Source organism: Papio anubis, chromosome 7, assembly GCF_008728515.1.
Source record: "Papio anubis isolate 15944 chromosome 7, Panubis1.0, whole genome shotgun sequence".
Taxonomy (NCBI): Eukaryota; Metazoa; Chordata; class Mammalia; order Primates; family Cercopithecidae; genus Papio; species Papio anubis.
The window spans coordinates 122,804,583-122,822,305 of NC_044982.1; the positions used below are offsets into that span (position 1 = coordinate 122,804,583).

Here is a 17,723-nt window from a genome sequence, read left to right on the forward strand (position 1 = left end):
ACTTGAAATTGGTGGTGGCGGAGTCTTGGGGACTGAGCCCTGAATCCATGGGATCTGACATGATCTTCTGGTAGACAGTGTCAGAATTAAACAGGAAGACACCCAGCTGGCGTCTGCTGCTTAGAGTGTAGAGAAAATCCCTCCATACTTTTGGTCACAGAAGTATTCTGTGTTGATTGTTGCGGTGTGACAGTAAAGGAAAAAACACAGTCTGGGAGTTTTTCGCAATATTAACAATGAAACCATAATGGCATAGGAAAGTGATACAGACATGCAGAAGAAGGGAGAAGTAATTCTGACTTCTCTTAAAAGATGGCATTTGAGCTGAATATTACTCAAAGGATGAGCATGATTTCTATACCTGGAAAAGGGGAAGAGAAAAGGGAGAGAAGAACAGAGTACTGCAATAAGATCAAAGCAGAGACGCATTAGATCAAAGCAGAGTTGCTGAGTACTCCTGGGATGATGTGGTCATTTCACTGTTGGTGCAAGAAGAGATGTAGTGACAGATCAAGCTGGAAATGGCCAGCTGTGACCAGAACCCCACCTAGGAACTGGGACTTGACTTTATGGAGGCAGAAGTAAAGGAATCCAACCTGAGTGTTTAAAGATAAGAATCACAGCAGCTCAGGGAGACAGACAAGACTCTGGAGGCAGAGAGACTGGTAAGGAGAAGAGATGACACGAATAGGGTGCCGGACAGAGGCAGTGGAAAGAGTACAAGAGAGGATACAAGTATGGTATGAAGCCAGGCTCTGCAGGGCTCACACACCAGGGGCTCCCATTGAGGGTTCTACATTTTTTTTTTTTTTTGAGACAGAGTCTCGCTGTGTTGCCCAGGCTGGAGTGCAGTGGTGCGATCTCGGCTCACTGCAAGCTCCACCTCCCGGGTTTACACCATTCTCCTGCCTCAGCCTCCGAGTACCTGGGACTACAGGCGCCCACCACCACGCCCGGCTAGTTTTTTGTATTTTTAGTAGAGACGGGGTTTCACCATGTTAGCCAGGATGGTCTCGATCTCCTGACCTCGTGATCCACCCGCCTCGGCCTCCCAAAGTGCTGGGATTACAGGCTTGAGCCACCGCGCCCAGCCGGGTTCTACATTTTAACCTGCGATCTTGAAGAAATGCCTGGCTAAGAGGATCCTAATATATCAAGGCAGAAATAGGTTAAGTTCCCCTGTGGCTTCAGGTGTAGCCAGTCACCACTTGCAACTTAAAATTACCCTCAGAGGCCGGGCGCCGTGGCTCAAGCCTGTAATCCCAGCACTTTGGGAGGCTGAGGCAGGCGGATCATGAGGTCAGGAGATCGAGACCATCCTGACTAACACAGTGAAACCCCGTCTCTACTAAAAATACAAAAAATTGGCCGGGCGTGGTGGCGGGCGCCTGTAGTCCCAGCTACTCAGCAGGCTGAGGCAGGAGAACAGCATGAACCTGGGAGGTGGAGCTTGCAGTGAGCAGAGATCGTGCCACTGCACTCCAGCCTGGGCAACAGAGCAAGACTCTGTCTCAAAAAAAAAAAAAAAAATTACTCTCAGAGGTAGACCTAGTTCCTGAAAACTCAAACAATGATGGGATTTTCTAAAGTATCCCATCTATATTGAGCAGGTATCATCATCCTCTATCATTTATCAAATGCCTCTGTAAATATAAGAACTACTTTTAAAAAATGTAAGAACTACTTTAAAAAAAAAAAAACCTATAAGATAAAGATAGAACACACTCTCTGCTTAGGGAGACAGAATATATTCGTAAGAGGTAAGGCACTTTAAATCCTCCTCTGAAACAAGACACGGAACAAACAGTTGAATGAAGAGAATGGTGCTTAGAGGAGGAAGTGATCCTCCTGCCTCAGCCTCCCGTGTAGTTGAGACCACAGGTACATGCCACCCCACCCAGGTATTTTTTATTTTTTTATTTTTGTAGATGGGGAGTCTCACTTTGTTGCCCAGGCTGGTCTCGAACTCATGGGCTCAAGCAATTCTCCTGCCTCAGCCTCCTAAAGTGCTGGGATTACAGGTGTGAGTCACTGTGCCCAGCCAGCACTACCTCTCAACTGACCCCAAATGCAGCCTAGGACAGGGGGCAGCCCAGGTAACTGTCTTGGTTTGCACTTCCCCTGGGGGATGGTAGGAGAAATATCTTTATCAAAAAGGAAAAAATAGACCAGGTGCAGTGGCTCATGCCTGTAATCCCAAATCTTTGGGAGGCCGAGGCAGGAGGACTGCTTGAGGCCAGGAGTTCAAGACCAGCCTGGGCCACATAGTAGTGAGACTCCATCTCTACAAAAAATAAAAATTAGCTTGGCATGGTGATGCACATCATTGTCCTAGCTGCTACTTGGGAGGCTAAGGCAGGAGGATTGCTTGAGCCAAAACTTTGAGCTACAGTGACCTATGATTATGCCACTACACTCCAGCCTGGGCAACAGAGCAAGACCCTATCTCTAAAATTAATTAATTAGTTAATTTTAAAACAAAAAGGAAACATTGGCTCTCTTCCCTTTAACAAACTCCACGAAGCTACAAGCAGAGTATAATGTGAACAATGGAATTACCAAATGTAAGGGGCATAAGCCAGTCAGGCTTCCCCAGGGTTGCCTGCAACTAACCATACAACTTTCTAATTCTAATTCACTGTTGCCAAGTCCTTGCCTTAAGCTGCTGAAATTGTGCTTATTTTTAGAAGCCAATTATTAAGTAAGTCAATGGTGCTTTTGTGAAGGTTTTCTATGGAAGAGACAAATGCTTTACAAAAATAACAGTTCAAAAGCTTTTATTCCTGCACAAGAACCATCAACTCTGGGTCCCTAGTTCTCCGCTTGCTCAGCTACCACCTGAGCAGGAATCTCCTTCCCCAAAGACAAAAGCATTCCTGTTCTGATCAGGAAGCATTCATTTCCCTCCTTGGGTCTCAACATTCAGACTGGGCAGTACACACAGGGCTCATTTCTAGGGAAGATCAGCCCCCGGCTGAGTGCTTTAGAAGACAGGGCTCAACCAATGCTGATGACACAAATTTACTGCAAAACGCATTCCCAGGGCCAGGCGTGGTGGCTCACATCTCTAATCCCAGCACTTTGAGAGGCCAAGACAGGCGGATTGCTTGAGCCCAAGAGTTCAAGACCAGCACGGGCAACATGGTAAAACTCCATTTCTAATAAAAATACAAAAATGAGCCGGGCATGGTGGCATGTGCCTGTAGTCCCAGCTACTCGGGAGGCTGAGGGGGGGAAGATCGCTTGGGTCCAGGAGGCAGAGGTTGCAGTGAGCCAAGATCACGCCATTGTACTCCAGCATGGGCGACAGCGGAAGACCCTGCCTCAAAAACAAACAAACAAGCAAGCAAACAAAAACCAAAAACAAAACCCCATACATCCCCCAAAATTGATCAGAGCAATGGATATGTGGTAAACCAAATATATCAAAATATAAGTTGTAGAATCTAGGTGGTGGGTTTATGACTGTACACTTCCTTCAAGTTTTCCTGCACGCTTAAATTTTTTTTTTTTTTTTTTTGAGACAGAGTTTCGCTCTTGTCACCCAGGCAGGAGTGCAATGACACAATCTCAGCTCACCACAACCTCCGCCTCCCAGGTTCAAGTGATTCTCCTGCCTCAGCCTCCCAAGTAGCTGGGATTACAGGCACGTGCCACCACACCTGGCTAATTTTGTATTTTTAGTAGAGATGGGGTTTCTCCATGTTGGTCAGGCTGGTCTCGAACTCCTGACCTCAGGTGATCTGGCCGTCTCAGCCTCCTAAAGTACTGTGATTACAGGCGTGAGCCACCTCGCCTGGCCATTTTTGTAGTTTTTTTAATAGAGATGGGGTTTCACCATATTGGCCAGGCTGGTCTTGAACTCCTGAACTCAGGTGATTCGCCCACCTCAGCCTCCCAAAGCGCTGGGATTACAGGCGTGAGCCACCACGCCTGGCCTGTGAAAATTTTAATAATAAGGTGTTGGGAAAATAATATTCATGACACAAAACTCATGCAAAGACTGTGACAGAGAGGACCAAAGACCTTCAGAAGCTGGGATGTGGCGATCGAACAGCGCTCTCTCTACCTGACAACACCTTTGAAATGCTGAAGCTGAGGCAAAGCAGAAGGTCCAAGGGAAGCAAGAGCCCAGTCAGAACTTTCCATCCAGAGGAAGCCAGGGCAGGGCCTTTCCTGCTAGAGGACCTGCTCAGGAACAAGGAAGGGCTGAGAGTGCCCAGAGCTGAAGTAGAAAGCCACTCTGGCTCTCATGGCTGCCTGGTCTTCTGGTCTTCAGGCCACAGCTGCTTCCTAGATGGTCCATCTAGACGCTCCGGCATCACCTGAGCCTCTCCACCACTACTGACTGTTCCAGCTGCCCCCTGGGTCTAAGTACACCCAGGGCCAAAAGGTCCTATGGCAAGCTCCAAGGCCTAACCCTCCCCCAAGCCCCAAGCCTGACCAGGTCTTCCCCATCCCAGCCACCCTCATCCAGTAACTCAACACATACCAACGAACGGGTGCCAGACACTGTGCTTGGCCCTTGAAACATTTTCCCCTCGCAGTCTCAGGCTCCCCACGATAACTCCAGAGATACTTTCTGATTTAGAGACTTGTGCAGGAACATCTCACTATTTCCTGAGAGTCAAATCCATGGGGGGAAAAAACTGACCTGCAGTCACTGGAAATGGGCCAAGAGAATGGGAAACCAACCCCAGTCATTTCCAGTGTCATCTTCTCCTGAAGGAGGAGGAAGGCTTGAAGGAAGTGGAGGACATGGCAAGGGCACAAGAGATGTGATCAACATCTGTTAAGTTCAAAGTGAATAAAGAATTCCAGAATAAGGACGCCACCTAGTATCTCAAAAAAGGTCAATGTAAAGGAAGAAGCCTCCTAGTATCTCAAGAGGTCAATGTAAGAAAAATAAAAAGATTGGCGGCTGGGCGCGGTGGCTCAAGCCTGTAATCCCAGGACTTTGGGAGGCCAAGATGGGCGGATCACGAGGTCAGGAGATCGAGACCATCCTGACCTCGTGAAACCCCGTCTCTACTAAAAAATACAAAAACCGGCGAGGTGGCGGGTGCCCGTAGTCCCAGCTACACGGGAGGCTGAGGCAGGAGAATGGCGTAAACCCAGGAGGTGGAGCTTGCAGTGAGCTGAGATCTGGCCACTGCACTCCAGCCTAGGCGACAGAGCGAGACTCCGTCTCAAAAAAAAAAAAAAAGAAAGAAAAATAAAAAGATTAGCTTAGCACAGTGGCTCACGCCTGTAATCCCAGCACTTTGGGAGGCTGAGGTGGGCAGATCATGAGGTCAGGAGTTCGAGACCAGCCTGGCCAACACGGTGAAATCCCGTCTCCACTAACGATAAAAAAAAAATTAGGGCCAGGCACAGTGGCTCAATCCTGTAATCCCAGCACTTTGGGAGGCCGAGGCAGGCAGATCATGAGGTCAGAAGATCGAGACCATCCTGGCTAACATGGTTAAACCCCGTCTCTACTAAAAATACAAAAATTAGCTGGGAGTGGTGGTGGGCACCTGTAGTCCCAGCTACTCAGGAGGCTGAGGCAGGAGAATGGTGTGAACCCAGGAGGCAGAGCTTGCAGTGAGTGGAGATCGCGCCACTGCACTCCAGCCTGGGCGACAGAGCGAGACTCCGTCTCAAAAAAAAAAAAAATTAGTGGGGCGTGGTGGTGCACACCTGTAATCCCAGCTACTCTGAAGGCTGAGGCAGGAGAATCTCTTGAATCTGGGAGGCGGAAATTGCAGTGAGCCGACATCGTGCCACTGCACTCCAGCCTGGGCGACAGGACCGAGACTCAGTCCCAAAAAAAAAAGGGGGAAGGGACCTTTGATCACCCTAAAAAATAAAAATAAATAAAATTAAAAAAAAAAAAAAAGAACACAAGAAACCCAAGGGATAAGAAACAGCTCCCTGAGGGGAAGCCAGGACCCAAGTAGAAAATAATCAGCAGCCCAGGCCAAGGACTAGAATCAAGCCAGAAATGTTCATATGCTTCCCACAGAGAATGCTTTGCTCTCATTGAGGACATTGAGGAAAGAGGGAACAAGCACTTTCTCTAACCTTTAGATGTGCAGAAGATGTTTTTAGGATTTAGGTTCCATATGGCACCCACAAATGTCGGCAGATGCCTGTAACAGTGGATGCAGCACTTCGTGATCATTACAACGAAGAGAGGTTCAAAATAATGGAGACACAAATAGAGAATCCTCCCAGGAGAGTTATTCTAAAGTTCACTAAGGCTGCATACCAGGACCCCTATTCTAGAGGTCAGGACAGGTCTAAAGTATCAGGAAGAAAATGGGGTAGGAGTTGAGAGACACAATACTGGACTGAAAGCATGACAGCCACCAAGTGTGCAGACTCACGTCAGCCCTCATCTCTAGGCCATCAGCCCAGGGAGAATAAAGCAAAGATCAACACTTGAAGAATTTCCTAAGTTGCACAATGTGTTGGAAGACTTACATCTGAAGAAAAGGAGGGACTCCAAGCACATAGTGGTAAAATGACTGGCAGCTAACACGCATATAATTAATTAGCCTATGAATGCCCTCTCTCTCCACTGCCCTCTCCTTCCACTAATGTGCATCATGCAGAAACCCACAGAAACCCTAGAGGCTGCCCTTACAGTAGATGATATCATCTTCATAATCCCAGAGCCCTGCACCTAGCATACAGCATTGTACACAAGAAATGGATTTAAACTGTTATTTACCAGATTTTACTTACATCACATCTTAGGGTCATCTGAATCAAAAAAAAAAAAAAAACTACGAGAGGTGCTCTAGGTACACCCACCAGGAATACTGCCACTTCTTTGAAGAGAGGCAAGGACCTAGAAAGGAGGTCTGACATCTTGTGAATATCCCAAGCTCTACGGTCAGACTTCCCAGATGCCTCAGATAGTGATGTGGATCCCAGGAGCAGCAGGGAGGCAGCTGGTCACCGCCCAGACCAAAGATTAGGCCAGAGCCATCCAACTCTTAAGGCCATTGCTCCAGAGGCTGAAAGGGTGTCACATACCATGTGCTCCATGCAGATACTGATCTCGCCATCACTGTAGAATGCACCATAGAAGCCCACGATGTATGGAGAGTTGCACTCATGCAGAACCTGCAGTTCCCTTATGATCTGGTTCCGGATTGCGGGTTTGATCTCCAGATGAATTAGCTGGAGAAAGGCAGAAGAAAGAGAGGTTTTATGAAAGAAAGACGGAGGAAGGGACGAAAGATGTAGTCTTGTTAAATGTTTAAGCTCTTAAAGGTAGAGACAGGAGAAACAGGTTAAGTTGTAACAAGTTTCTGCTCAACCAAGAACTGAGTGTCACTGTACTAAGGCAGGCACTGGCACTGGGGGCTGTCCCAGCTGTGCCTCGGCTCCTGGGAGCCTAGACAGGAACAAAGTTAAGGGAAGGCTCACTCTGAGAGAGGCTTTGGAGCTCAGATAAGAAGAGAAATTGGCCGGGCGCAGTGGCTCAAGCCTGTAATCCCAGCACTTTGGGAGGCCGAGACGGGCGGATCACGAGGTCAGGAGATTGAGACCATCCTGGCTAACACGGTGAAACCCTGTCTCTACTAAAAAATACAAAAAACTAGCCGGGCGAGGTGGCGGGCGCCTGTAATCCCAGCTACTCGGGAGGCTGAGGCAGGAGAATGGCGTAAACCCGAGAGGCGGAGCTTGCAGTGAGCTGAGATCCGGCCACTGCACTCCAGCCTGGGCGACAGAGTGAGACTCTGTCTCAAAAAAAAAAAAAAAAAAAAAAGAAGAGAAATTGACCTTGAGGATTTGGTTCACACTCAAGAGTTGTGAAAGTAGAAGGGTATGAGGGACTCAGGTATGCTAACCTAAGCTGCCCAAGAGATTCTTCCTTGAGCTCAGGAGACTGATGTGGTTGAGACTGAGCCAAAGTCTAAGGTGCTACCTTATGTCACCCTAACATTTTCCCTTGTTCCAGCTGGGGAGACAAGTGACAGTCACATTAAATAGCTACGCAGTAAGGCTGAACTTCTAAAAAATCCCACAGACAGCGAGTGTCAGAGAACACGGACGCAGTGGTTACCAGTGTGGGCTGGGGGACCTGGTATAAGCTAGACAAGAGGTGGACCTAGAAGATGGGTATTGTTTGAAAAGACAGAAGAGCACACACAAAAAAATTATGGGCACAGGAGTGAACACAATGTGCAAAAAAACATTGAAGAGCCCAACCTCTCTGGAGCAAAAGGGGCTATATTCCAAAAGAGGACCAAGGGTAGACAGGAAAGGAAGTCCAGCTCTACAAGTACATCCTATGATGGCGAGTTCAGATGCTGTAATGCAGGAAGATAAAGGGGATTCACTGGCAGGGCTGGAGCACAAGTGGGAAACAACTTGAAATTCTTGTTTTGTGCATCACTGGGGCTAGGCGAATGAAAGCAGCTTCTCCAGCACCTGATAAGCAATAAACAGGTACCTTGGCATTCCTTCCACAGCACACAGAAGGTTAAAGAAGAGTCATTATTTTCCAGATGGGATGGGGATTAACACACTAACACAGTCATTAGTGTGTTTATCCATAATCTGATAAATAACATGCATTCAAAATTCAAACAGCACGGCCGGGCACGGTGGCTCACGCCTGTAATCCCAGCACTTTGTGGCGCTGAAGCGAGCAGATCACCTGAGGTCAGGAGTTCAAGACCAGCCTGACCAACATGGAGAAACCCTGTCTACTAAAAACACAAAAAAATAGCCAGGCATGGTGGCACATGCCTGTAATCCCAGCTACTCAGGAGGCTGAGGCAGGAGAATCGTTTGAACCCAGGAGGTGGAGGTTGCACACCAGCCTGGGCAACAAGAGCGAAACTCTAAAAAAAAAAAAAAAAAATTCAAACAGCACAAAAAGGTATTGAGTAAAGTCAGTCTTCCTTCTACCCTGGTCCCCAGGCTTCTAGGTACCCTGAGAGATAATTCAATTACCTGTTAATCAAGGCAGACTCACCTTTCTGGCCATGACCAGGCCAGAAGGCTTGTGGGAGACCTTGAACACCACACCACCATTGCCGGCCCCCAGCTCACTGATCTTCTCAAAGTCGTCATCCTTCAATTCTCCCACCTTCTGCTTCTGGGTGAGAAAGGCCTCAAGGCGCTTTCGCTGCTGCTCATCAAGCTCTAGCTCCTCCAGCTTCTTCTGCAAGGCCTCCAAGTTGGTCCTGTTCCAAAGCAGGGAGCACAAGTCAATACTGTCACCAGAGAAGTCAACCCAAAGAAGTACTCCTATCATGGAAAGCTCCAGCTCTGGGGCCAGACAGAGAATCAAAGAGTGAGGCTAGAGAAGAGGCCCCCTCCCACTGTGGCTCTGCCCACTTCACTCCAGCCACCCCAGATGACTATCACCAACATGCTTTACCTCTCAGGGCTTCAATTTCCTTATTTATAAAATGAAAAAATTAGGTCTTTCTCACTATGTTGTAAGTCAATGAGAGGAACCAAAGAACCTACTAAAATTCAGAATGAGCCACCTTAATTCGCTTTAAAACTCCAGTTTAAAAAGCCCCACTACTGTTGGTTTTACTGTTTTTACCATACACAAAATAAAATTCCCTAAATTCACTAAAATGAAATCAAACCAACTTTAAACTGAATCACAACAGTAGAAATCCTCATTTTCAATGTAATCAGGTCCAGGTTACATTGGACCAGGTTAATCAAAAAAATCACAGCAAAAAATCATAAAAAGTATATATCTAAAGTTATTATTTTTGCAAAATGTATATAAATATGCATTCATTCGTCCATTCTTTAACATAGGACAAGACTCTGAATAAGGGTCCAAAGAGGACCCACTGGTTAAGAGGTCCACATCATCCTCTCACATGGACCAGAACATAATACATTGTCGACAATTTCCTATTCCTGATTCATTAAAGCTGGTTAACGTTAAAATTTTAGAGTTTTATGATTTCCCACAATCTTAATGTTCATTTAGTTTGACAGTAATGTGTTTTAGTGACTTGGACTTATGAGTCTTTCCACAGCTTTTAACTAGTGTTGATGGGGGGGTGGGGAGTCACTTCATTTGCAGTTATATTTCGTCAGTTTATCTGATACCTAAATACATTACTTAACTACAATACCAGCTACAGCTGAACAAATGGGTTTGGGAACAAGCTGGCTCTTGGTAAGCACATAATTCAGCCAGTGGGTGCTGAAGCGAGTGGGTATGGCAGAGAGCAGCCTCCTGCAGTGCATGCTGTGGGCATTGCTCAGAGTGTTTCATCCAGGGAACTGAAAAGTGTTCATCACTCCTGTGAGCTGGTTAACAGGAAGGTGGTAAGAGAGTTTCCACTGTGTTTCACTGGATTTCATTGGGTTTCAAATTGAAGTCCTGGGAGGTGAAGCGTGTCAGTGACAGTCGTGTGGGGTGGCTGGAGTGACACAGCTGACAAGACAGGCCTTCGTTATACATCATCATGTTGGTGTTCCTGTCAACACACACACCCCAGTTCTGAGCTTAAAAGATAGAGCAAGCATAATCTGCTCTTCCTTCACACCCTCTATCCCAAACCTCTAGAAGACAGGGAAACGAAGACTCACCTCTCCACGTATGAGGAGATCCGACACTGCCTTACAAATAACATCATGCATGGGACCAAAGAAGATGCAAGGCCAAGGCTGCTGATTTTCCTCACTGATTTTCCCCCTACCCCACCCGCTGCACACATCAAAGAAAGGCCATGCAAGCACACAGTAGGAAGGCGGCTGTCTGCAGGCCAGGAAGAAGGCTCTTGCCAGAACCCAACCATGCTGGCACCCTGCCCTTAGACTTTCAGCCTCCAGAACAGTGGGGAAACAAACTATTGTTGTTTAAGCTACCTGGTCTATGATATTTTATAACAGCAGTCCAAGCAAACTGAGACAGCTACTCAATATTTTCATCCAAGGTTCAGCTATGTCTTGCAGTGTCCCCAGTCCCTAGGGTGTGGGAACCCAGAACATGTGTGGCTGGGGGTGCACAGTGCACACTCTCTGGTTTCCTTTCTCCCAGGTCTCCCCACAAAGGAGCTTACTGAGGACCACATTTAGAAACACATGTCAAATGTAGATGGACCCCACGGCTAAAACCTGAATGAGGTTACAGCTGCCTGACGGGCTCAGCAGGCCAGCTAGAGATGCAGATTACAAAAGCTGTCAAAACACACACACACACAAAGTGCATGATGGGGGAAGGGAAGGACGGCTGCATGGAAGAAAAACTGCTTTCCTCACAACACTGTAACTCTCCTCAGTGCTTTACATTTATTAAGTCATTTAACCCACAACCCCGATTGGAACAGAGGAGCAAACTCAAGCACAGACAGGTGAACTAAGATGTCAAAGGTCAAATAGCTGCCAAGTGGCACAGCCAGGTTTCAAATTCAGGCAGAGAGAACAAATGTCTCACCTTAACCATGATGCTATATTATCTTCAAAAAGCTCAATACTTTCCAGGGAGGCACCTGACAACCATGGGTAAGATCCCAGTGTGAGGCATTTAACACACCAGGACTCAATCATACATAAGGATGGTGTGCCCTACACAAAGAGGCCTTTGCACCAGAGACAATCCTGTCTCCTTTGCACATCAATCTGATGATGGATCTACTGGAGCAGATTGGAGCAGATTAACACTGCCTTGCAGCTAATACTTGCCACAGAAATTCAATCAATTTGCAAAGGAAAAGGGATTGCTGACTCTGTTCACTTTCCTGGCTCTCTGAAATAAGTAATTCTTACACCTTCTGGAGGAAAACCTAAGTCTGGGCTTTGTGCTACCTTTCTCCCTCCTCTACCTCCTATATCTTGCCATTTAACAACCCACCCCACCAGCTAAGGAACTGGCTTCTGACCTGTACTTTCAGAAGGTGGCCAGGGAGAGAAATGACAAAGACTGTAGGCTGGGGTGGCAAAGACTTTCCTAATGGCAGGTGTGTATGGGTGAGGACTGGAGATGGAATAGTGTTGACAAAATAACAAATCACTAGTATTCAAGAGTCCTGGATTCTTATCCCAAATTGTTCATCAACTAGCTGTGTGACCATGGACAAATCACTTAACCATGCCACATTTCAGATTTCTCTTCTATACATCATGGAATACTATGCAGCCATAAAAAGGAACAAGATTATGTCCTTTGCAGGAACATGGATGGAGCTGGAGGTCATTATTCTTAGCAAACTAACGCAAAAACAGAAAACCAAATACTGCATATTCTCACTTGTAAGTGGGAACTGAATGATGAGAACATATGGACACACGGAAGGGAACAACACACATTGGGGCCTATCGGTTGGAGGAGAGAGAGAGCATCAGGAAGAATAGCTAATAGATGCTGGGCTTAATACCTAGGTGATGGAATGATCTATGCAGAAAACTACCATGGCACAGGTCTACCTATGTTCACAAATCTGTACATTCTGCACATGTGCCCCTGAACTTAAAAATAAAACCAACAAAAAAATAAGGATTTCTCTTCTGTAAAATAGGAGTAACAATTCCATGCTTATTTCATTCACTGGGGTGGGTCAAAATAGAAACTAATGGAAGAAGCATGAAATTTTTGACACATTTACACATTAACATAGAGGGGAAGGGAGGGGAAGTGGAGAAAGGGGAGGAGAGGCCAAGGCAGCAACAGCAGGATCCAGAAACTACGTGCCTTTCCTTTAATTATTCTTAAAATACTCAGGTTTTGTTTGTTTTGTGTTTTTGTTTTTTTTTTAAGAGAATGAAAAATGAAACATTTTATCTGAAGGTGAAATAAAGATTCAGTACTCATTAAAAAGATATCAATCAATAATGTAACAGTATTCAGTATTTCTTCCTCTTGCAGAGGGAGATATTCAACAAGGCTAATTTCTGCCTTTCCAAGGTGAAATGTTTTAAGCAAAGGATATAAGAGCGAGGGCCCTCACCCAACAACTGTATCACCAATCTCTAAAACTCAGAGGGCATGAACCTGTCTCTGTCTCCCTTCACAATCTTTAGTTTTAACTGAAATCAGCAAAACTGACACTGGGGATTTAAAAACAAAACAAAACAAAACTGGAGCTCCAGCACAATAAATCTGACACACACAGCCCTCTCTCCAGGGACCAGCTGTGATCGGCTCCACCCTCCATCACATTCACCATGGCAGAGATAAAACCACACACTGTAACGTGAATTCTGCATCATGGCTAACGGTAAATACAAGTTCATCAAGATAAAAGAAGATTATAGGTTTGAATGGGAATGCAGAGAAAAACAAAGGTTGTCATTTGCTTTCTGAAAACACCAGGGAGGCGCAATGAAATGGGTGGGAAAGGATAATCCTATGGGCAAGAACATGTCCTTCCTCTCATCTCACCCATCTGCTAAGTCTAATTACACTGTTGCAACTGGAACCTTTCATTTGTGGCTCAGTGGTTTAAATCAAGCAGCAGCATAAAATGTATCCCAGGGAGGGACCTTGAAGACCACCTTATCCAACCCTCATTTTACAGATGAGAAAACTGAGGCCCAAGGGGACAAGTTCAAATAGGTCACTGGTGGCAGGTCTCCTAACTCCTAGGAGAAAGCTCCTTTCAAGGCCCCACACTGCCCTTTTCAACCCTGACGGTCACTGAATTTAGAGGCTGGCCTAAGGAATGATGGAAGGAGGTAGGGGGGTGATGTCCAGAAAAAGAAATGGGATCTCCAAACTGCCACACACCAAACAGAAATAGGCCACAATCGCATGCCTCCCAACCTGAGCCTTGCTCTAGCCTCAATGGCAGGCCTGGCCTCTGCCAGGAGGGTACATTAAAGGAAGGAAAGAAGATGACAACCAATCACTGTAGGAAGGAGAGGAAGGGTCCCCGTGCAGTTGGGTGTTCTTACCAGAGAGCCCAGGGAGTTGTAAAGTTCTCCTTCCCCTGTGGCATCTGGCAAGCAGGAATGCTACTAGGGCAGGAAACAAGTCAAAAGGGAAAGAGGGAAGGAGAGGCAGAAGAGACAGACCCAAGATAAGAGAGACCAGCACCTAGAGATAAAGGCTGCATACAATCCCTTGATCCATGCCTTCTAACCCTACTTACCCATCTGTGAGATCTTGGGTAAGTTACCTTCCTTTCTGGTCCTCAGTTCCATACACATAAGTATACAGGAAGGAGGAGAGGAGGTTAGGGAAAAGTTGTCTATCTCTGAGGTCCAAGTCTGTCAATGTGACAGTAATCTGAGGAGGTACAGAATAAGAATGGGGGCTTGTTCAAGTTGAGGGGCTGAGGAGCTTCAATGGACAGGGCCAATGTGAGAACAAAGAGAACTGGCACCATAGGTCTCTGTAAGGTCAAACCATGGATGGCTGAGGATTGAGGGTTAGGCGTCTAGGGAGTAGTAAGACAGGAAAGGAAAATGGACCTGAAAGAGGAAGGCAGAGGGTGCCAAAAGCACAGCTTACCAACTTCCAGATTCCACGCCAGGCTAGCCCATCTGTGTTGGGCAGTGCAGATGCACTGGCAAGGGATAGCCCCAGACAACATCTTGGGGAAGGCGTTCTATATCCTCCCATACCTCAATCCTGCAGGTTACTCTAGGAGAGGCTCTTCAACTACCTAGGAAATCAAATTCTAGGATTGTGTATATGTGCTCTGTGAAAGAAACCAGGCACAAAAAGAGTATGTACTATGTGATCTGGTTTGGCTCTATGTCCCCACCCAAATCTCATTTCAAATTGGAATCCCCATGTGTTGAGAGAGGGAGGTGATTGAGTCATGGGGGCAGTTTCCCCCACATTGTTGTCATGATAGTGAGTGAATTCTCACGAGAGCTGATGGTTTTATAAGTGTCTGGCATTTCCCCTACTGGCACTTCTCTCTCTTGCCACCATGTGAAGAAGGTCCTTGCTTCCCCTTTGCCTTATGTCATGACTGTACATTTACTGAGGCCTCCCCAGTCATACAGAACTGTGATTCAATTAAACCTCTTTCCTTTATAAGTCACCAAGACTTGGGCAGTTCTTTATAAACCAGTGTGAAAACAGACTAATACACTATGTCATTCCATCTATAGAAAATTCAAAGCCAGGCATGCTGGCTCACACCTGTAATCCTAGCATTTTGGGAGGCTGAGGCAGGAGGATCACTTAAGCGCAGTCGTTTGAGACCAGCCTGGCCAACATGGTGAAACCCCATCTCTACCAAAAATATAAAAATTAGCCAGGCATGGTGGCATGTGCTTGTAATCACAGCTACTTGGGAGGCTGAGGTAAGAGAACTGCCAGAGCCTGGGAGGTGGAGGTCACAGTAAGCCAAGATCATGTCACTTGTACTCCAGCCTGGGCGACAGTGAGACGCTGTCTCAAAAAAAAAGAAAAGAAAAAAAAAGAAAAAAGAAAATTCAAAAAAGGGCAACAGTAATCTTTGCAATTATAAATTAGGAAAGTGATTACCCTTCGGGGGAAGTAACTAAGAGGGGGTGTGCAATGGTTAATTTTATGTGTCAACTTGGCTGGGCCATGGTGTTTCTGTGAAAATGTTTTTGGTTTTTGTGGGAGTTTTTTGGATGAGATTAACATTTAAACTGGTAAACCTGGATTAAAGTGAATTACCCTCCATAACGTGAAGGGGCCTCAGCCAATCAGTTGAAAACCTTAAGAGAACAAAGACTGACCTGCCCAAAAGAAGGAATTCTGCTGGTAGCCTGTCTCTGGACTTGAACTGCATGCAACCCTACCCTGGGTCTCCAGCTTGTTGGCTTACCCCTGCAGATTTTAGGCTTACCAGACCTCTACAATCACATAAGCCAATTCCCTAAAATAAACATCGATAACCCTCTCTCTCTCTCTCTCACACACACACACATACACACACACAACTGCTGTTGGTTCTGTTTCTCTGGTGAACCCTAATACAGGGAAGCAGGGGAATTCCTGGGTGCTAGTAATGCCCTGTTCTTGATCTGAAGGCTGGTTACGTGGTATGTTTGGTTTCTGAGAATTCATCAACTATGCATTTATGATACATAAAAATGTACCTTGACCTGAACCTGGGAGTCAGGCTATCTGGGTATGAATCCCTATTTGGCCACTGAATAGCCATGTCAAGTTGGAGAGGTTTTTTTTTTTTTTTTTTTTTTTTTTTTGGAGACAGAGTCTTGCCTTGTTGCCCAGGCTGGAGTGCAATGGCGCAATCTTGGTTCACTGCAGCCTTCACTTCCCGGGTTCAAACGATTCTCCTGCCTCAGCCTCCCAAGTAGCTGGGTTTATGGGCACCTGCCACCATGCCTGGTTAACTTTTGTATTTTTAGTAGAGACAGGATTTCACCATGTTGGCCAGGCTGGTTTCAAACTCCTGACTTTGTGATGTGCCAGCCTCAGCCTCCCAAAGTGCTGGGATTACAGGGGTAAGCCACCACGCCTGGCCAGAAAGGTTTCTTAAAAGCCTTAAGCTTCAGGTTTTTCATCAGTTAAATGGGGCTAACAGTAAACACATCATGGGGTTGTCAGGAGACTAAAGGAGCTCACCCACACTCACCTAGCTCACAGTAGGTGCTCAATGAATACTATCAAATGTTATTTTTTTATTTTTATTTTTTGGAGATGGAGTCTTGCTCTGTCACCCAGGCTGGAGTGCAGTGGCATTATCTCGGCTCACTGCAAGCTCCGCCTCCCGGGTTCACGCCATTCTCCTGCCTCAGCCTCCCGAGTAGCTGGGACCACAGATGCCTGCCACCACATCCGGCTAATTTTTTGTATTTTTAGTAAAGATAGGGTTTCACTGCGTTGGCCAGGATGGCCTCGATCTTCTGATCTCATGATCTGCCCGCCTCGGCCTCCCAAAGTGCTGGGATTACAGGCGTGAGCCACCGCGCCTGGCCCAAATGTTATTCTTTTTAACCAATTAGATTACAACAGCAAAACAATATTAAATATGCATTTAGCATTTAGATGATTCCAACTTTTAAGAAAAATTTCACTTTCATTTAATTTCTACAACCACTTTTTACTTATTATCCCATTTTGACTTAAATTGCCCTTAGCTGTATATACTCCTTTCGTTACTTCACTGAGGGCCTTCTAGTGCTGGAACTTATGCATTCTCAAAGATCTGGGAAGACAAAACAAACAATTTATTCTCAAAGGAAAAACAAGATGAGATAATCATCAATAGGGTTTATATGCAGGCAAGAAGTAACGACCAGGGCTTCAAACCATATAACATGGGAAGCTAACCACTATGCTTGCAAAAAAGCACAGCCCTGGTATTTAGCTGTAGAGTTCTATCCTTGTAACACTACAGAAGGATATGTTAGGATTACAGAATTTTAGCACTGGACAAAACTTTAAAGACCACCTACTTTAACTGCCCTATTTCAACTGTAAGAAAAACTACAGAGAAGTGACTTGCACAAGTTCACAGAGTAAGTGCCTATTAGAGTTGAACCCAGGTCTTCTGACTCCTAATGGCTTCACACCTATTTCGCAGGCACAGAGTAGCCACAAGCATGTTTTTCTTCTTTCTAGTAGTTTCACCACAATGTGAAAGACCAGCTCTGCCCGGAGCGTGCCAATGTCCTTTCCCACACTTCTTAGATGCCTTCCTCTTCCTGAACCCCAGAAGAGAAGGGCACCTGAGCAGGAAATCTCAGGTGACTTAGTTTGCCAGTGCCTACTCTACTGAAGAACTGGGTTTTCATTCTTGAGAAGAAACTCATGGAAGGGTGTATTTCCTATCACAGGTACACAT

The 17,723-nt window shown here is 46.0% G+C and overlaps 1 protein-coding gene across 2 annotated transcripts in view; it reads right to left on the reverse strand.

Annotated features, from left to right (window-relative positions):
* The window catches only part of MAP2K1 (mitogen-activated protein kinase kinase 1), a 109,962-nt gene that overhangs the window by 50,763 nt on the left and 41,476 nt on the right, over positions 1-17,723 (reverse strand). For both annotated transcript variants that reach the window (XM_003901088.4, XM_017960720.3), the window contains exons 2-3: positions 8,981-9,191; positions 7,027-7,173 (exon numbers count right to left, since the gene is read on the reverse strand). In XM_003901088.4, coding sequence (XP_003901137.1) covers positions 7,027-7,173; positions 8,981-9,191 — 358 coding nt within the window. The remainder of the gene's footprint in view (positions 1-7,026; positions 7,174-8,980; positions 9,192-17,723) is intronic.